Source organism: Bufo bufo, chromosome 5 (assembly GCF_905171765.1).
Source record: "Bufo bufo chromosome 5, aBufBuf1.1, whole genome shotgun sequence".
Taxonomy (NCBI): domain Eukaryota; kingdom Metazoa; phylum Chordata; class Amphibia; order Anura; family Bufonidae; genus Bufo; species Bufo bufo.
This window is the reverse complement of record NC_053393.1, coordinates 211,854,702-211,870,921: the sequence shown is the minus strand read 5'-3', so window position 1 is coordinate 211,870,921 and position 16,220 is coordinate 211,854,702. Positions and strand designations below refer to the sequence as shown.

At 43.8% G+C, this 16,220-nt stretch overlaps 1 protein-coding gene across 5 annotated transcripts in view; it reads left to right on the top strand.

Moving 5' to 3' along the window:
• TPK1 (thiamin pyrophosphokinase 1) overlaps positions 1-16,220 on the top strand; it is a 781,125-nt gene that overhangs the window by 178,869 nt on the left and 586,036 nt on the right. For all 5 annotated transcript variants that reach the window (XM_040432721.1, XM_040432719.1, XM_040432720.1 and 2 more), the window contains exon 3: positions 14,569-14,643. In XM_040432721.1, the coding sequence (XP_040288655.1) occupies positions 14,569-14,643 (75 nt within the window). The remainder of the gene's footprint in view (positions 1-14,568; positions 14,644-16,220) is intronic.

Here is a 16,220-nt window from a genome sequence, read left to right as displayed (position 1 = left end):
CTTGTCTGGATTTTAGGGAGCTGAACAGTATCACTATTCGTGATCCTTATCCGCTTCCTTTGATCCCGGACCTGTTTAACCAGGTTGTTGGGGCTAAAGTCTTTTCCAAATTAGACCTAAGAGGGGCATACAACCTGGTCAGGGTCAGAGAAGGAGACGAATGGAAGACGGCTTTCAATACCCCTGAGGGCCATTTTGAGAATTTGGTTATGCCTTTTGGTTTGATGAATGCCCCAGCCGTTTTTCAGCATTTCGTGAACAGCATTTTTTATCATTTAATGGGAAAATTTGTATTAGTGTATTTGGATGACATTTTGATTTTTTTCTCCTGATTTCAAGACTCATAAGGAACACTTACGTCAGGTCTTGCTCATTCTGCGGGAGAATAAATTATACGCAAAACTGGAAAAATGTGTGTTTGCAGTTCCAGAAATTCAATTTCTGGGGTTTCTTCTCTCCGCTTCTGGTTTTCGCATGGACCCCGAGAAGGTCCGCGCTGTGCTTGAGTGGGAGCTTCCTGAGAATCAGAAGGCGCTGATGCGTTTTTTGGGCTTTGCCAATTATTACAGGAAATTTATTTAGAATTATTCCTCTGTTGTTAAACCACTCACTGATATGACCAGAAAGGGGGTAGATTTTTCTTCCTGGTCGGTAGAGGCGCGTAAGGCCTTTTCTAATATCAAGGAGAGTTTTGCTTCCGCTCCCATCCTGGTACAACCTGATATTTCGTTACCCTTCATAGTTGAGGTTGATGCTTCTGAGGTAGGGGTGGGTGCGGTCTTGTCTCAGGGTTCCTCTCCTGCCAAATGGCAACCGTGTGCCTTTTTCTCAAAGAAACTCTCCTCCGCAGAGAGAAATTATGATGTGGGAGATAGGGAATTGTTGGCCATCAAGTTGGCTTTTGAGGAATGGCGCCATTGGCTAGAGGGAGCCAGACACCCTATTACCGTGTTTACTGACCATAAAAATCTGGCCTACTTGGAGTCAGCCAAGCGTCTGAACCCGAGACAAGCCAGATGGTCTTTGTTCTTTTCAAGGTTTAATTTTGTTGTCACGTTCCGTCCTGGGGTTAAGAATGTGAAGGCAGATGCCCCGTCACGTTGTTTTCCGGGAGGTGGGAATTTTGAAGACCCGGGTTCCATTTTGGCTGAAGGTGTGGTGGTCTCTGCTCTTTTTCCTGAATTGGAGGCAGAGGTGCAGGCAGCCCAGTCAGAGGCTCCTGATCTTTGTCCTCCTGGGAGGTTGTTTGTGCCTCTCGCTTTGAGACACAAGATTTTTAAAGAACACCACGATACGGTCCTTGCTGGGCACCCGGGGGCAAGAGCCACACTGGATCTCATCGCTCGGAGATTCTGGTGGCCTGCGCTTCGTAAGTCAGTTGAGGGTTTTGTGGCAGCTTGCGAGACTTGCGCTCGTGCCAAAGTCCCTCATTCACGGCCATCAGGTCCTCTCCTCCCTTTGCCCATTCCTTCCCGTCCTTGGACACATCTGTCCATGGACTTCATAATGGACTTGCCTCGTTCCTCGGGGAAGACTGTGATTCTGGTGGTGGTGGACCGTTTTAGCAAAATGGTGCATTTTATCCCTTTTCCTGGTTTGCCCAATGCTAAGACGCTGGCGCAGGCATTTATTGACCACATTGTCAAATTGCATGGTATTCCTTCAGACATAGTCTCTGATAGGGGCACGCAGTTTGTTTCCAGATTCTGGAAGGCTTTCTGTTTTCGCTTGGGGGTTCGGTTGTCATTCTCTTCTGCTTTCCACCCGCAGTCGAATGGCCAGACGGAGCGCGTCAATCAGAATCTGGAGACATATCTGCGCTGTTTTGTGGCAGAGAATCAGGAGGATTGGTGTTCTTTTTTGTCCCTTGCTGAGTTTGCTTTAAATAACCGTCGTCAGGAGTCCTCTGATAAGTCACCATTTTTTGGTGCATATGGGTTTCATCCGCATTTTGGGACTTTCTCGGGAGAGGGGACTTCTGGTTTACCTGATGAGGACAGATTCTCCTCGTCTTTGTCATCTATTTGGCAAAAGATTCAGGATAATCTAAAGAGCATGAGTGAGAGATATAAGCGTGTGGCAGATAAGAGACGTGTGCCTGGTCCGGACCTGAATGTTGGTGATCTGGTGTGGTTGTCTACCAAGAATATCAAATTGAAGGTTCCCTCCTGGAAGTTGGGTCCTAGGTTTATTGGGCCTTACAAGATCCTGTCTGTCATCAATCCTGTTGCCTACCGTCTTGATCTTCCTCAGACTTGGAAGATCCATAATGTTTTTCATAAGTCCTTATTGAAACCTTATGTTCAACCTATTGTACCCTCGCCTTTGCCTCCTCCTCCGATTATGGTTGATGGAAATCTTGAATTTCAGGTCTCTAGGATTGTGGATTCTCGGCTTGTCCGCGGTTCCCTCCAGTACCTCGTTCATTGGGAGGGTTATGGTCCTGAGGAGAGGATGTGGGTCCCAGTGACGGACATTAAGGCCTCTAATCTCATCAGGGATTTCCATAGGTCCTATCCTGAGAAGGTGGGCTCTGAGTGTCCGGAGTCCACTCGTAGAGGGAGGGGTACTGTCACAGCCAGACAGCTGAGAAGCTCTGACAGGAGCCTTTCAGATCCTCCTCCTTGAATTTCTTTGTTTTGGTTGAGTTCCTCATCTCGTTAGTCTATCTCAGCTGTCATGCAGTTGGACTGATTGCTGCCCTTTAAGTTCCTCCCCAGAATGCAGTAGTGTGCGGCTTATACAACTTCCTGGAGTGTGTGTGCATGCTGTTCCTAGTTCTCAGTCCCCAGTCCCCAGTCGTCTGCAAGATAAGTGCTGTTTATGTATTTATGATTTTCTGTTTTCTGGATCCAGGTGACCCTGACTCCCTCCGTGTCTGTGTAGGGAGCCGGTGGTCGTATCCCCTCACTATTGTAGGGTCTTCAGGTGTAAGATAGTCGAGGTACGTGGATATGCGCCCATCCACCTTTGGGGTGGTCGCATAGGCTGAGCAATAAGGGAGAGCGGCAGGTCTCATGCAGGGGTCTCCCTTTTGTTCCTTAGTTGTGGATCCAGTGAGTCATTGTTTATATTGTATTGTCTTGTTTCCTGTACACCATCCGTGACACCCGCTCACCGCCTCATATGCGACGTGCCGACGAGATGGAACTCCACCTTGCACATGCTGGGCAGACTGTGCGAGCAGCAGGCAATAGTGGAGTTTCAGCTGCAGCACGCACCGGTGAGTCGCTCTGTGGAACATCACCAATTCACCATCAATGACTGGCCCTCCATGCGAGACCTGTGTTCCTTTTTGCGCTATTTCGAGTACTCCACCAACATTGCCAGTGCCGATAACGCTGTTCTCAGCGTTACTATCCCACTTCTATGCCTCCTTGAAAAAATGCTTCTGGCGATGATGGTAGAGTATGTGGTACAGGAGGAGGAGGAAGAAGAGGGATCATTTCATAGGGTTTCCGGACAGTCATTTACAAGTGGCTCCGAGGGTGGGTTCCTGCACCCACAAACGCCAGGTACACAATTGTCCAGCAGGACACAGTTCTGGAGGATGACAAGGTGGAGGATGAGGAGGAGATGGAGGAGGAACCATGTTCACAGCAGTGTGGCACGCAGACCAGCTCATGGCCATCACTGGTGCATGGCTGGGGGAATACTGAGGGCACAGACGATACACCTCCCACAGAAGACAGCTTTTCGTTGCCTGGGCAGCCTGGCACACATGAGCGATTACATGCTGCAGTGTCTCCGCAATGACCGCTGAGTTGCCCACATTCTAACTTGTGCTGATTACTGGGTGGCCACGCTGCTGGATCCCCGTTACAAGGACAACGTACCGTCCTTAATTCCCTCACTGGATGATCGTGATCGTAAGATGCGCGAGTACAAGCGCACGCTGGTAGACGCGCTGCTGGTGGCATTCCCACTTGACAGCGGAAGCACAAGGCGAAGGCAGAGGAGGAGGAAGAGGTCGCCAACGCAGCTGGGGCACTGCCAGCCCCTCAGAAGGCAGGGTTAGCATGGCCGAAAACTGGAAAAGCTTTGTCAGCACGCCACAACAACCAGCACCACCACAGCTGATATGGAACATCTTAGCAGGAGGCAGCATTTCAGCAACATGGTGGAGCACTATGTGTGCACATGCCTACACGTACTGAATGACGGGTCTGCCCCCTTCAACTTCTGGGTCTCCAAATTGGGCACATGGCCTAAGCTTGCCCTTTACGCCTTGCAGGTGCTGGCCTGCCCTGCAGCCAGTGTATTGTCTGAACGTGTGTTTAACACGACTGGAGGGGGTTATCACAGGTTATATTTCCGAATGTTTTGGGGTGTACCCTAATTTAAAAAAATAAATAAAAAATTTAAACCAAAAAGCAGTGTAGGCTACCTCCTCCTCCACCGCCGCTTCCACCTACACCGCCACATCCACCGCCTCCCTAACCTCCTACTCCATATGGACCTCGACCTCCTATATCAAGATTATTATTTTTTATTTTTACGTATTGTATGTTATTTAAAGTCATTTCCCTATCCACATTTGTTTACAGAGCACTTGCCATTTTAACCACATTTTGATGCCATCTGCAGCCCTCTAGCCCTTTCTATGACATTTTTACAGCCATTTTAGTGCTCAAAAGTTCGGGTCCCCATTGACTTCAATGGGGTTCGGGGTCAAGTTCGGGTCCCGAACTCGAACTTTTTTGTGAAGTTCGGCCGAACCCGTCGAACCCGAACATCCAGGTGTCTGCTCAGCTCTAATTATAACATTTCCCTGTTTGCCCTTATTTACTTTTTCAAACACCCGGTTAGGAAAGTGCACTTGTCTACAGTTTGGGGCATATAATGTAACCAGTGTGTATTTGACGTTGTTTATAAGACCCACTAGTATGATATATCTACCTCTGGAGTCAGTGGTAAGGGAAGTCAGGGAGAATGTTACGGTGTTCCTAATGGCTAGTAGAACCCTCCTTTGTTTTTTCTCATAGTGCGCTTGATATATCAGGGAGTATATTGAGGGTGCTTAAGTCTTTGTGCATCTTGTTGGGTAACGTGTGTTTCCTGTGCGCAGAATATTTCTGATTAGGGAAAGGACTATTGTAAGGACTATTAAGACCTTTAACGTTGAAAGGAGTTCTCTTAATCACCATATTGTAAATTCCAATAGCTGTACCGTATGGGTGACACTGTAGAGAAGTGGTGCGTAGATGGGAGGTCGGAGAAGCTTAGAGGGCCGCCCAGATGAGTCAAAATTCGCACCCGGAGGAGAGGAGGGGATTGAGTCCTAAAAAAAGAACAAAAAACGAAAATGTGTAGTGGAGAAAGTTCCACATGGTTGATGGAACACAACAGTTGGGTGTAAGTGTCTTCTACAAGGATGACGCCATGTCACAGGTGGGCGATTGAAACTGGAAATCAGGAAAGGAAAAAGTCACACAAACAATTAAAGTAGTGCAGTCCAGCACCGAGATCAGCATAGCTATATACAGTGGATATAAAAAGTCTACACACCCCTGTTAAAATGTCAGGTTTCTGTGATGTAAAAAAATGAGACAAAGATAAATCATTTCAGAACTTTTTCCGCCTTCAATGTGACCTATAAACTGTACAACTCAATTGAAAAATAAAATGAAATCTTTTAGGTAGAGGGAAGAAAAAATATAAAAATAAAATAATATGGTTGCATAAGTGTGCACACCCTTAAACTAATACTTTGTTGAAGCACCTTTTGATTTTATTACAGCACTCAGACTCATACCCAAAAGACTATCAGCATGGCACATTTTGACTTGGCAAGATTTGCCCACTCTTTTTTTGCAAAAACACTCCAAATATGTCAGATTGCAAGGGCATCTCCTGTGCACAGCCCTCTTCAGATCACCCCACAGATTTTCAATCGGATTCAGGTCTGGGCTCTGGCTGGGCCATTCCAAAACTTTAATCTTCTTCTGGTGAAGCCATTCCTTTGTTGATTTGGATGTATGCTTTGGGTCGTTGTCATGCTGAAAGATGAAGTTCATGTTCAGCTTTCTAGCAGAAGCCTGAAGGTTTTGTGCCAATATTGACTGGTATTTGGAACTGTTCATAATTCCCTCTAGCTTTACTAAGGCCCCAGTTCCAGCTGAAGAAAAACAGCCCCAAAGCATGATGCTGCCACTACCATGCTTCACTGTGGGTATGGTGTTGTTTTTGCGCCAAACATATCTTTTGGAATTATGGCCAAAAAGTTCAACCTTGGTTTCATCAGACCATAACACCACATGCTTTTGGGAGACTTCAGATGTGTTTTTGCAAAATGTAGCCTGGCTTGGATGTTTTTCTTCGTAAGAAAACACTTTTGTCTTGCCACTCTACCCCATAGCCCAGACATATGATGAATACCGGTGTACCACACAGCCAGTACTTGCCAGATATTTATGCAGCTCCTTTAATGTTGCTGTAGGCCTCTTGGTAGCCTCCCAGACCAGTTTTCTTTTCGTCTTTTCATAAATTTTTGGAGGGAAGTCCAGTTCTTGGTAATGTCACTGTTGTGCCATATTTTCTCCACTTGATGATGACTGTCTTCACTGTGTTCCATGGTATATCTAATGCCTTGAAAATTCTTTTGTACCCTTCTCCTGACTGAGACCTTTTAACAATGAGATCCGTCTGATGCTTTGGAAGCTCTCTGTGGACCATGGCTTTTGCTGTGGGATGCGACTAAGAAAATTTCCTGAAAGACCAACTAGAGTAGCTGAACTTTATTTGGGGTTAATCAGAGGCACTTTAAATGATGGCAGGTGTATTCTGACTCCTATTTAACATGATTTTTAATGTGATTGCTTAATTCTGAACACAGCTACATCCCCAGTTATAAGAGGGTGTGCACACTTATGAAACCACTTTATTGTAGTTTTTTTTTGTTTTCTTCCCTCCACCTAAAATATTTCAGTTTGTTTTTCAATTGAGTGGTACAGTTTATACCTCACATTCAAGGTGGAAAAAGTTCTGAAATGATTTATCTTTGTCTAATTTTTTGTATCCACTGTACTTCTCAAGGTGACCAGGTTTCTACTCGTCTTGAAGATTTTCATTTAGACGAGGTCCGCTTTCAATCGGATCTCACTTTGGTAGATGGAGCGGGTGGTACTGAGACAGATTGGTTTACTGTAATGTTCCATCCTGTGAGAAGTCGAATCCCATCTCGCACCGAGGAGATCACAAATGTGGCAATATTGAGGGTGATGATAATTTTCACAGGGAATCTCCAGCCATAGGGTATGTTATGCACCCCTAGCGTGACAGTTAGGGTAGAAGTAGATCGCTGAGAGATCGGCAAAGATTGTGACCGATTGAAAAGAAGCAGGTAGTTCTTTGATCTTGCGAGCTGCTTTCATGACTCTTTTTATTTGATGTGGTAATAATGCAGTCTTGCTAAGACATCAAGGAGCGTAGTTTCCAGTATGTATTTTGGGCGAGCTACCCTATGCGCCCTGTCAAGAGTAAGGTCCAAAGGGTTACTACCAGGTAATAGAAGCAGGAGTAGTTTTAGCAAGTAAGGAGTCAGTTCTTGTTGGGTAACTTCTTTAGGGATGCCCCTGAACTTGATATATTAGTTCTGCAAGAGCGGTCCTCCAAATCCACTACTTTGGGTCTCAATGATGTAACTTCATCTTCTAAGACCTGGGGAGCGTCAATGAGCTGGTTATAAAAACCTGCAAATTCTCCCAATTTTAGTTTCTATATGGGTCACTCGGTGGTCTATATCAGCAACCATTGATTGCAGAGGGGATATTAGGTGAGTGATGCCGTGCTGAAGTGAGTGGCTGAATGCCAACAGTCAGATAGAGGTATTTGTCCTTGTCAAGCCCAGGAGAGTCGCTTACCCCTCAGTAGTTTTCCTCTGCCTGCATGCGCTGCCTTTGCTTCGCAGGACTCGTGGAGGGGGACGCCCAAGATGGTGCTGAGGCGTTTAGCTGGTTCCCACCATCTAGCTGATCCTCCATCCCCCGTGGGGGTCCCAGGGCTTACAAGGAAGCCTGCCACTCTTTCTGGTAACATAAGAGGCACTGTACCGTCATCCATGACAGCCTCCCGGTCCGCTTGACTCTCATGAAGTGAGGATTGCGATGATCCGGGTGAGTCCGTACCTCGAGTGCTTGCAGACTCTCCTCTGTCTTTGTCTGCTTCAAAATAGAAATCCAGTTTGCTTTGGGATTTGAGTCCTCTTTTTCCCCTGGTCCTCATGTGTTCCGGGGAAGAGATATTTATCAACCTAGGCGCTGAGTTGCCCAGAATATGCTTTTAAAAGCTGCGTGCCGGAGCTCTGTGCTTATGCAGCCATTCGTGCTCGCGGACAAGCCACGCCCCCAGACAAGCAAATTTTTATACCTTTGGCTTTCTGGGAAAGATATATTTTTATCCAAAACTGAAAAGAATGCTAATATTTTCTCATGCCTAAGTAAGATATGTAATTTACATATACTCTTCCTAGACACCAAGAGTAGTGTCACCTGGCATATTTTTTTGTCTCCCTAATGCTAAAGAGTACCCCTATAGTACCCCACAAGGCCAGTCAACCAACTAAGGCTACTTTCACACTAGCGTTCGGGGCTCCGCTTGTGAGTTCCGTTTGAAGGGGCTCACAAGCGGCCCCGAACGGATCCGTTCAGCCCTAATGCATTCTGAATGGATGCGGATCCGCTCAGAATGCATCAGTCTGGCTCCGTTTGTCCTCCGCTCCGCTCAGCAGGCGGACTCCTGAACGCAGCTTGCAGCGTTCAGGTGTCCGCCTGGCCGTGCGGAGGCAAACGGATCCGTCCAGACTTACATTGTAAGTCAATGGGGACGGATCCGTTTGAAGTTGACACAGTATGGCTTAATTTTCAAACGGATCCGTCTCCCATTGACTTTCAATGTAAAGTCAAAACGGATCCGTTTGCATTATCATGAACAAAAAAAAAAAAAAAAACTTTTTTTTTTTTTTTTGTTCATGGTAATGCAAACGGATCCGTTCTGAACGGATCTAAGCGTTTGCATTATAGGTGCGGATCCGTCTGGGCACATACCAGACGGATCCGACCTAAACGCAGGTGTGAAAGTAGCCTAAGGCAAATTTCTCTTGAGACATTCTGATTTTATTGTCCTTCTAGAAAGAGAACTAGCTTGCATGTTTCATTCGGAGAGGTGTAAAGTTGGTGGGGTGTGGTAATTCTTTTGTCTCAATTTCAGTTGAATGTTACTAAGTAGGTCTCTATGGTTCATCTGAAGTTGATCCAAAATTGTGAAATAGAATTTCTAAAGGTGTTGTCTGTTCTTGCTATACTGATGATGTATCCTCAGGTGGATAGGAAGGAGCTGTCCAATTGAGGTGAATTAGGATAGCAGGAGCTATAAGTATACAAACAGTGCTGCCTATAATTATTCATACCCCAGGCAAATTTTGACTTAAAGTTACTTTTATTCAACCAGCAAGAATTTTTTTGACGGGAAATGACATAGGTGTCTCCCAAAAGATAATAAGATGATGTACAAGAGGCATTATTGTGGGGAAAAAAAACATTTCTCAGCTTTTAATTACATTTGAGCAAAAAGTGTCCAGTCCAAAATTATTCATACTCTTCTCAATAATCAATAGAAAAGCCTTTATTGGCTATTACAGCAATTAAACGCTTCCTATAATTGCAGACCAGCTTTTTGCATGTCTCCACGGGTATTTTTGCCCATTCATCTTTAGCAATGAGCTCCAAATCTTTCAGGTTGGAGGGTCTTCTTGATCTTTAGCTCCCTATGCAGATTCTCAATTGGATTCCTGATCTTTAGCTCCCTATGCAGATTCTCAATTGGATTCAAGTCTGGACTCTGGCTGGGCGACTCAAAAACGTTAATGTTGTTGTCTGCTACTCATTTCTTCACCACTTTTGCTGTGTGTTTTGGGTCATTGTCATGCTGAAATGTCCACTGGTGCCCAAGGCCAAGTTTCTCTGCAGACTGCCTGATGTTGTTGTTGAGAATCCTCATGTATTGCTCTTTTTTCATGGTGCCGTTTACTGTGATTAGGTTCCCTGGTCCATTGGCTGAAACCCCCCCCCCCCCCCCAAAGCACTAGGTTCCCACCACCATGTTTGACAGTGGGGATGGTGTTCTTTGGGTTGAAGGCTTCTCCTTTTTTACGCCAAATGAAGGAAACATCATTGTACCAAACAATTACATTTTTGTTTTATCTGACCATAACACAGAAGACCAGAAGACCACTGATCATTAAAGAGAAACGTATTGTTTTCCAAAATGAACAGCAGTGATTCTTCTACAAATTCACTAAATAGAGGGTTTCTCCCCAAATGTTCGATGAGTTCAAGAACCGCGTTCACACCTCCACGTTGTGAAATACGGGTGTAAAGATTGACCACATCCAGGGACACCAAACTCCAACCATCCTGCCACTGGAAACCATCAAGGGCCAGGAGGAAGTCGTTGGTGTCACCAAGGTATGTGGGGAATCTGAATAATATTAGCTTTTAAAAGATGTCGTACATTTAGGGACATTTTGGTGCGTAGCCGCTACAGCGAGCGGAAACCACGCGATTGGTTGTCACTCGGTAAGCCGGTTGGCAACTATCGCTGCGGTGACTGTTCCCCGTGCGGCTATATGTTTCAAGGCCGCCATTTTTTCTTTGGAGGTTTTGAACATTGCGTGCATTAATTTATCAATTGTAGAACAACATATGTAGTTTATGTATTGATCTGCGTGTGTGGATCCTTTTATGTAGGAAAGACCAAAAGATCCTTAATGGAGCGGGTACGAGAACACTGTAACTCAATTAAAACAGGCAAGGGACGCACTCGCCTAATCGAGCATATACGGTGCCAACATGGAGGAGATGCGAGCGCCCTGTGATTCGCGGGTCTTGAGCATGTTCCCCCCATTATCTCAGGGAGGTGATAGACACCGCACCCTGCTCCAGAAGGAAGCTCGGTATATTATCAAAACCGATGCCACTGGTTGTTTGGGTTTGAACGAGCGCAATGATTTATCAGTATTCATTGAATAGGATGCTATATGAATATGTCTCTTTTTGAAATATATCATTTATCATAGGGAATTAGCAGCTAATTTTTGTACTTAGCTCACCTTTTGTGGGCACAGATATCATTCCTGGTATACATGCCAGCTTTGTGTCACTTTTTTGTAACTTTTGTTTCACTTATGTCATCATTGTTTTTAAATCTTGCACTAATGTATCGATGCACCTGTGTCTCGTACGTGCGCTGCTGGTGTAGCGTCAAGGGTCATTGAGTGATGGGTCGGTTGAACCCTCCCCCACATGACGTTATAAGCCAGCGCACACACGATTCTCAGAGTGGATCAAACAGCCGGAAGAAGCGGTCGCACCGCGAAACGGCCGTCGCTGTAAACTGATACTCCATGTGAGTCTGCCCCTGGAATATACTCTGCAATAAAAAATCGTGAACACGGATGGTGAGTGCGGCTTATCTTTCTTCTTGTCTTTTATTATTTTCTGTTTAAGCCTTGCACCCCGCTTTCCTGAATGGTCGGAGGAGGCCAGGACTGTGTTCCCTGATATTCCAGGTGGGAGGACGGTGCCCTCAGTACCTCTCGTTATATTCCGTTGGATTGTCTGCCTTGAGACATTGCCACCAGCAGAGCCCAGATTCACCAGGATGGCCTTGGTGGTTATCCTTGGATTCTTTTTCACCTCTCTAACTATCCTCCTGGCCAGCACAGGTGTCATTTTTGGCTTCCGACCACGTCTTCTGAGATTTTCCACAGTGTGGAACATCTTGTATTTTTTGCTCAAATGTAAATAAAAGCTGAGAAATGTATTTTTTCCACAATAATGCCTCTTGTACATCGTCTTATTATCTTTTGGGAGAAACCTATGTCATTTCCCGTCAAAAAATGACTTGCTGGTTGAATAAAAGTAACTTTAAGTCAAAATTTGCCTGGGGTATGAATAATTATGGGCAGCACTGTACTTGCTACTGCACAGCAAGTAGGTAAACAGTAAACAGAATGCAGCATCCATATTAGTGCTGCATTATTTTCACACAGCTGATTGGCAGAGATGTTTTCCTGCCTTTTTAAATATGCTTATTTAGCAAATCTAGGAAAATAGCTAAGTTAGCCTCACATCTGCAACTAGCTCTTTCCGGACAAAAGCCATTTATCAGAGTAAAGCTGATGAGAACAGCTTTTCTAGTTGCAGTTGCCTTAAGGGGAACCTCTGGGAGGGTACTATTTCTATTATGGAGACCAGTTGATATAGATAATGACTATTAGTTGTTATTTTTCAAACGTCTGACACTGAATTTTGTGGTGAGGATGCAGGAGAGGTTTGCTTGCCAATTTCACCCTTTTCATTGGAAAGGTGAGATCTGCGGAAAATCTGCACCAAAAACTGCACAGAAACCACACAAATAATGCACAAAAAACACAATAAATACTGCAGATTTATGTGTGATTTTTGTGCAGTTTCAATGTGGATTCCAGCTAACAATTCCGCAGGCAGAGTACAGGCGTAATTCAGATAGCAATTCCAAGTTCGGGGCAGGCGACATATATGGTACATGGGTAGTCAGACCAGAGATCACATCTTAGCTAGTTACTAGAGACTAGACAACCTAAAAGCACAGGTAAGGAGGTGGAACCACAGCTGAGCTAAATAGGGAGACTGATCAGCAACTTAGCCAGCACCTGGACAGGGGGGGAGGAAAAGATTAACTGTCGCAGTGCTGAAAGATAGTTCACTGACCACTGGTCCCAATTTTCACAGGGAGAGCAGAGCGAAGTCCGCACCTGCCCAAGACAGCAAGACATTAGTGGGCATGGTACGCCAGCATGACATTACAGCTTTGATTAACCTGTACCCCCTACACTTGACTGACAGTATTTTTTCAAAATACTATTTTAGTGGGCTGGAGGATCATTGATCTTTCTGTACCAAAATAATTGACCACCAAATGATTTGTTTTACCATAAGAATTACTTTCCAGGAAAAATATAATGAACAATGTCTTTAAAGATGACTTTTTACCTCTCTTGACATGTCTGTTTTATTAACTACATACATTCCTCATGTAATAACAAGTCTGGAGAATATATTCTTATGCCTCTACGTTGTACCATTCTTCTATTATTTCCTCTTGAGGTTTATGAATGAATTTCCAGGAGTCTGCAATAAAGATCCAACTCTGTGTTACTAGTCGGGGGTGGGTTCATGTATAGTCTAAAACTATCCAATCAGTGCTGGCCTCTTTTACCAAACTCACTGACATGAGATTGATTGTTTCAGGCTCTGGTCAGGTTTTTCTATTGACCAGCATGAAAGGTTATTGAAGGATTCCCATTTGTCAATAATTTCCTAGGTAGTCCATAAAAATAGGAAACTTTTTTACAGGAGCTGCTTAGAAGAACTCACGGCTGGTGTTTTTTGGGGCAAGGTTAGAGGAGTTTGGGTATTTATAAAGCTTTGAAATTTGCATCACCTGACCTTTCCTAATGTTGATTGTGAACAAGCTTTAAAAGGGACCCGCACCTATCAGACAATGGGGGCATATCCTAGCGATATGCCCCTATTGTCTGAGATGGCAAAACCCCTTTAACCCTAATAGGCTATTTAAGGTCTGAGACCTCGGTCAACGTTATGTGAGCACTCAAATCTCCTTGGGTTCTCATACTTTTGCAAGGTACTCCTTTGTCTTTTTTTCACTCTAAAATTGTGCAACAGCAAAATTATAGAATGATATTGCTTAAAATGTTGGAAAATGTCTTTCATCTTTAACTTTATGCCTTCTGGAGATCATTCCATCTTCAACTTGCTTAACCTCTCACAGTAACACAAATTTTGACCAGGGGTGCCCAAGATTTTGCATGTTTTTCTAGTATTGAAATAAAGATGTTCCGGGCCAAGAAGAGATTCCTACTTTATTCCTGCACAACAAAGCAGTGCTGCCTCTGTGTATTGGCACTGCAACCGTGTGTGTGTGTGTGGGGAAGGGGGGGTAGGCTGATAACAAGAATAAACAAATGTTGTTTTCCTTGATTAGAAAAAAATATAAAGTATATTATCAGGAACAAGACCACTCTTCTCCATGGGCTCTGTCCGGTCTCACAGGTCAGTCCTATATATTTGAATGGTGATAAACTGCAATACAAAACAGCCCATGGGTAGAAGTGATGCTGGTTCTGGGGGGAAAAAAGCAGACCCTTTTTCTTAGTCTTTGGAAACTTAGTTATTATCATTATATATTTGAGACATCACAAATTAGAACTTGCATTTTCTGTGTAGGAGATATTTCCATTTAACTACAAATAGCACCACAAGCATTTCAGTTTAAAAAAAAAAACCAGCACATTTTATATGGCTGACACTTCAAATGGAAGTTGCTAATCCAGTTAGGCTTTGCTTTACAGTGCAATCATGCCAAAAGAGGATGAATATAAGAAATATTTCCATACATTTGATAGACCTTCCTGTTCGTACATGCAATCACTTTTAATTCATTGATGTGTGTTTCTGCCCAGTTCTTTATGTTCTGACTGAAAAGTAAAATCTTTGCAATTTCTTACAGAACACTTGAAATGTGGACTTATTATTCTCAATCAACCACTGGACAAAAATCTTTTAGATGAACTGTGGAACAAAGGTATTTCATTTACTGTTCATGTAGACATTACAGAAGCACTCCCACAAACATTTTTATTATCTGGCCCATTAGAAAGGTACATGATGAAAATTGCAGTGAAGGCAATCTAACTAGTGACTGTAGGCTATTTACTCCCTCTTGGTCTTCAGCCAGACTTGGACTGGCCCACAGGGCTCCAGACAAAGGTGGGCCTACAGTCCCCTAGCACAGCATCTCAACCAGCCTGTATCCATGTTAAAAAATGGACAGATTATTAAACAGGCTACCCAGTTTATTGTTATAGATGCATTGGGTGGCTGAAATGACTACTAGGAATAGAGGAAAGCCAGCCAAGTTGTTGCGCGGAGTCCCATAATCAATCATCTTGAGGGTCTTATTGCTGTCTATTACTCTGTGTGCAGGTATTATTTGCATGTAGCTGTACAGTGGGCCCTCATAATACATTCTACTGGTGGGCCCTAGACACTGTCTTCAGCTATGGTATGTGACATATGCTCTGACTCTCAAACTGAGACAGTTTCTTATGAGTGGACAGGAAGTCAGTTTCTCTATTCATTCCTAGGAAATCCTTAATGTCATTCTCATAGTAATGAGTAGAGAAACTGAATTCCTGTCCACACATAAGAGTGGATAACTCAGAACTACAGCCACTGGTAGGAGGATTTTATTTTCTACAATTTACATCAAGTACGTCTAACGGGCCAGAACAAACGTTTTTGTGGGAGTGCTTCTTTAAAAATAACTTTGAGATTTCAAGTGTGCATTATGCATGATTCTACCTGTTAACACATAGTTCAGCAGAGCAGAGGAGTGATAATTGATCTTTAATGCAATTTGACAGAAAGAAAGGAGGCTACACAAGGAGAACTGTTAATTGATTTTGTACAAATCGACTGTATATGTGAAATATTACTTTCTAAAGAGAAGTGTTACTTAGCATTGCACAATCTGCACTAATTGGGTACCTGCGCACAATGCAGATTACGCATGGTTTTTCAGTGTGAATGTTCGTGCTGAAAAACCACAGTGTAACACAATACCAGCAAAGTGTATGAGATTAGATAAATCTCATGTACACTTTTGTTTTGTTCTTAGGTATGGAAATTGTGTGCATTTTGAAATCTGCATGTCAATTGCATTTTTCCTGTGCGGATTGCATCCTTTTCAATGAAAGGGTGAGATCTGCAGAAAATCTGCATCAAATCCACACAAAAAATCAGATAAAAACAAAAAAATAACGCACCAAAAAAAACACAGATTTTATTTATTTATAGCGTTGCTATATTACGCTTTACAGACATTAGCATCATTTGCTGTCTGCATTGGAGCTCACAATCTAAGTTCCCTTGAGTACCTGGAGGAAACCCACGCAATTAAAGGGAGAACATACAAATTCCATGCAGATGTTGTCCTTCGTCGGATTTGAACCTAGGACCCCAGCGCTGCAAGGCACCAGTGCTAACCACTGCCCACTAATTCATGCAGATTTTCTCCACTTAAATCTGCACTATGTGCAGCCAGCTAAAGAATACCCTTATGGTGATTTTTTTCTTTAGTGTGGAACATCAATTCTCCAG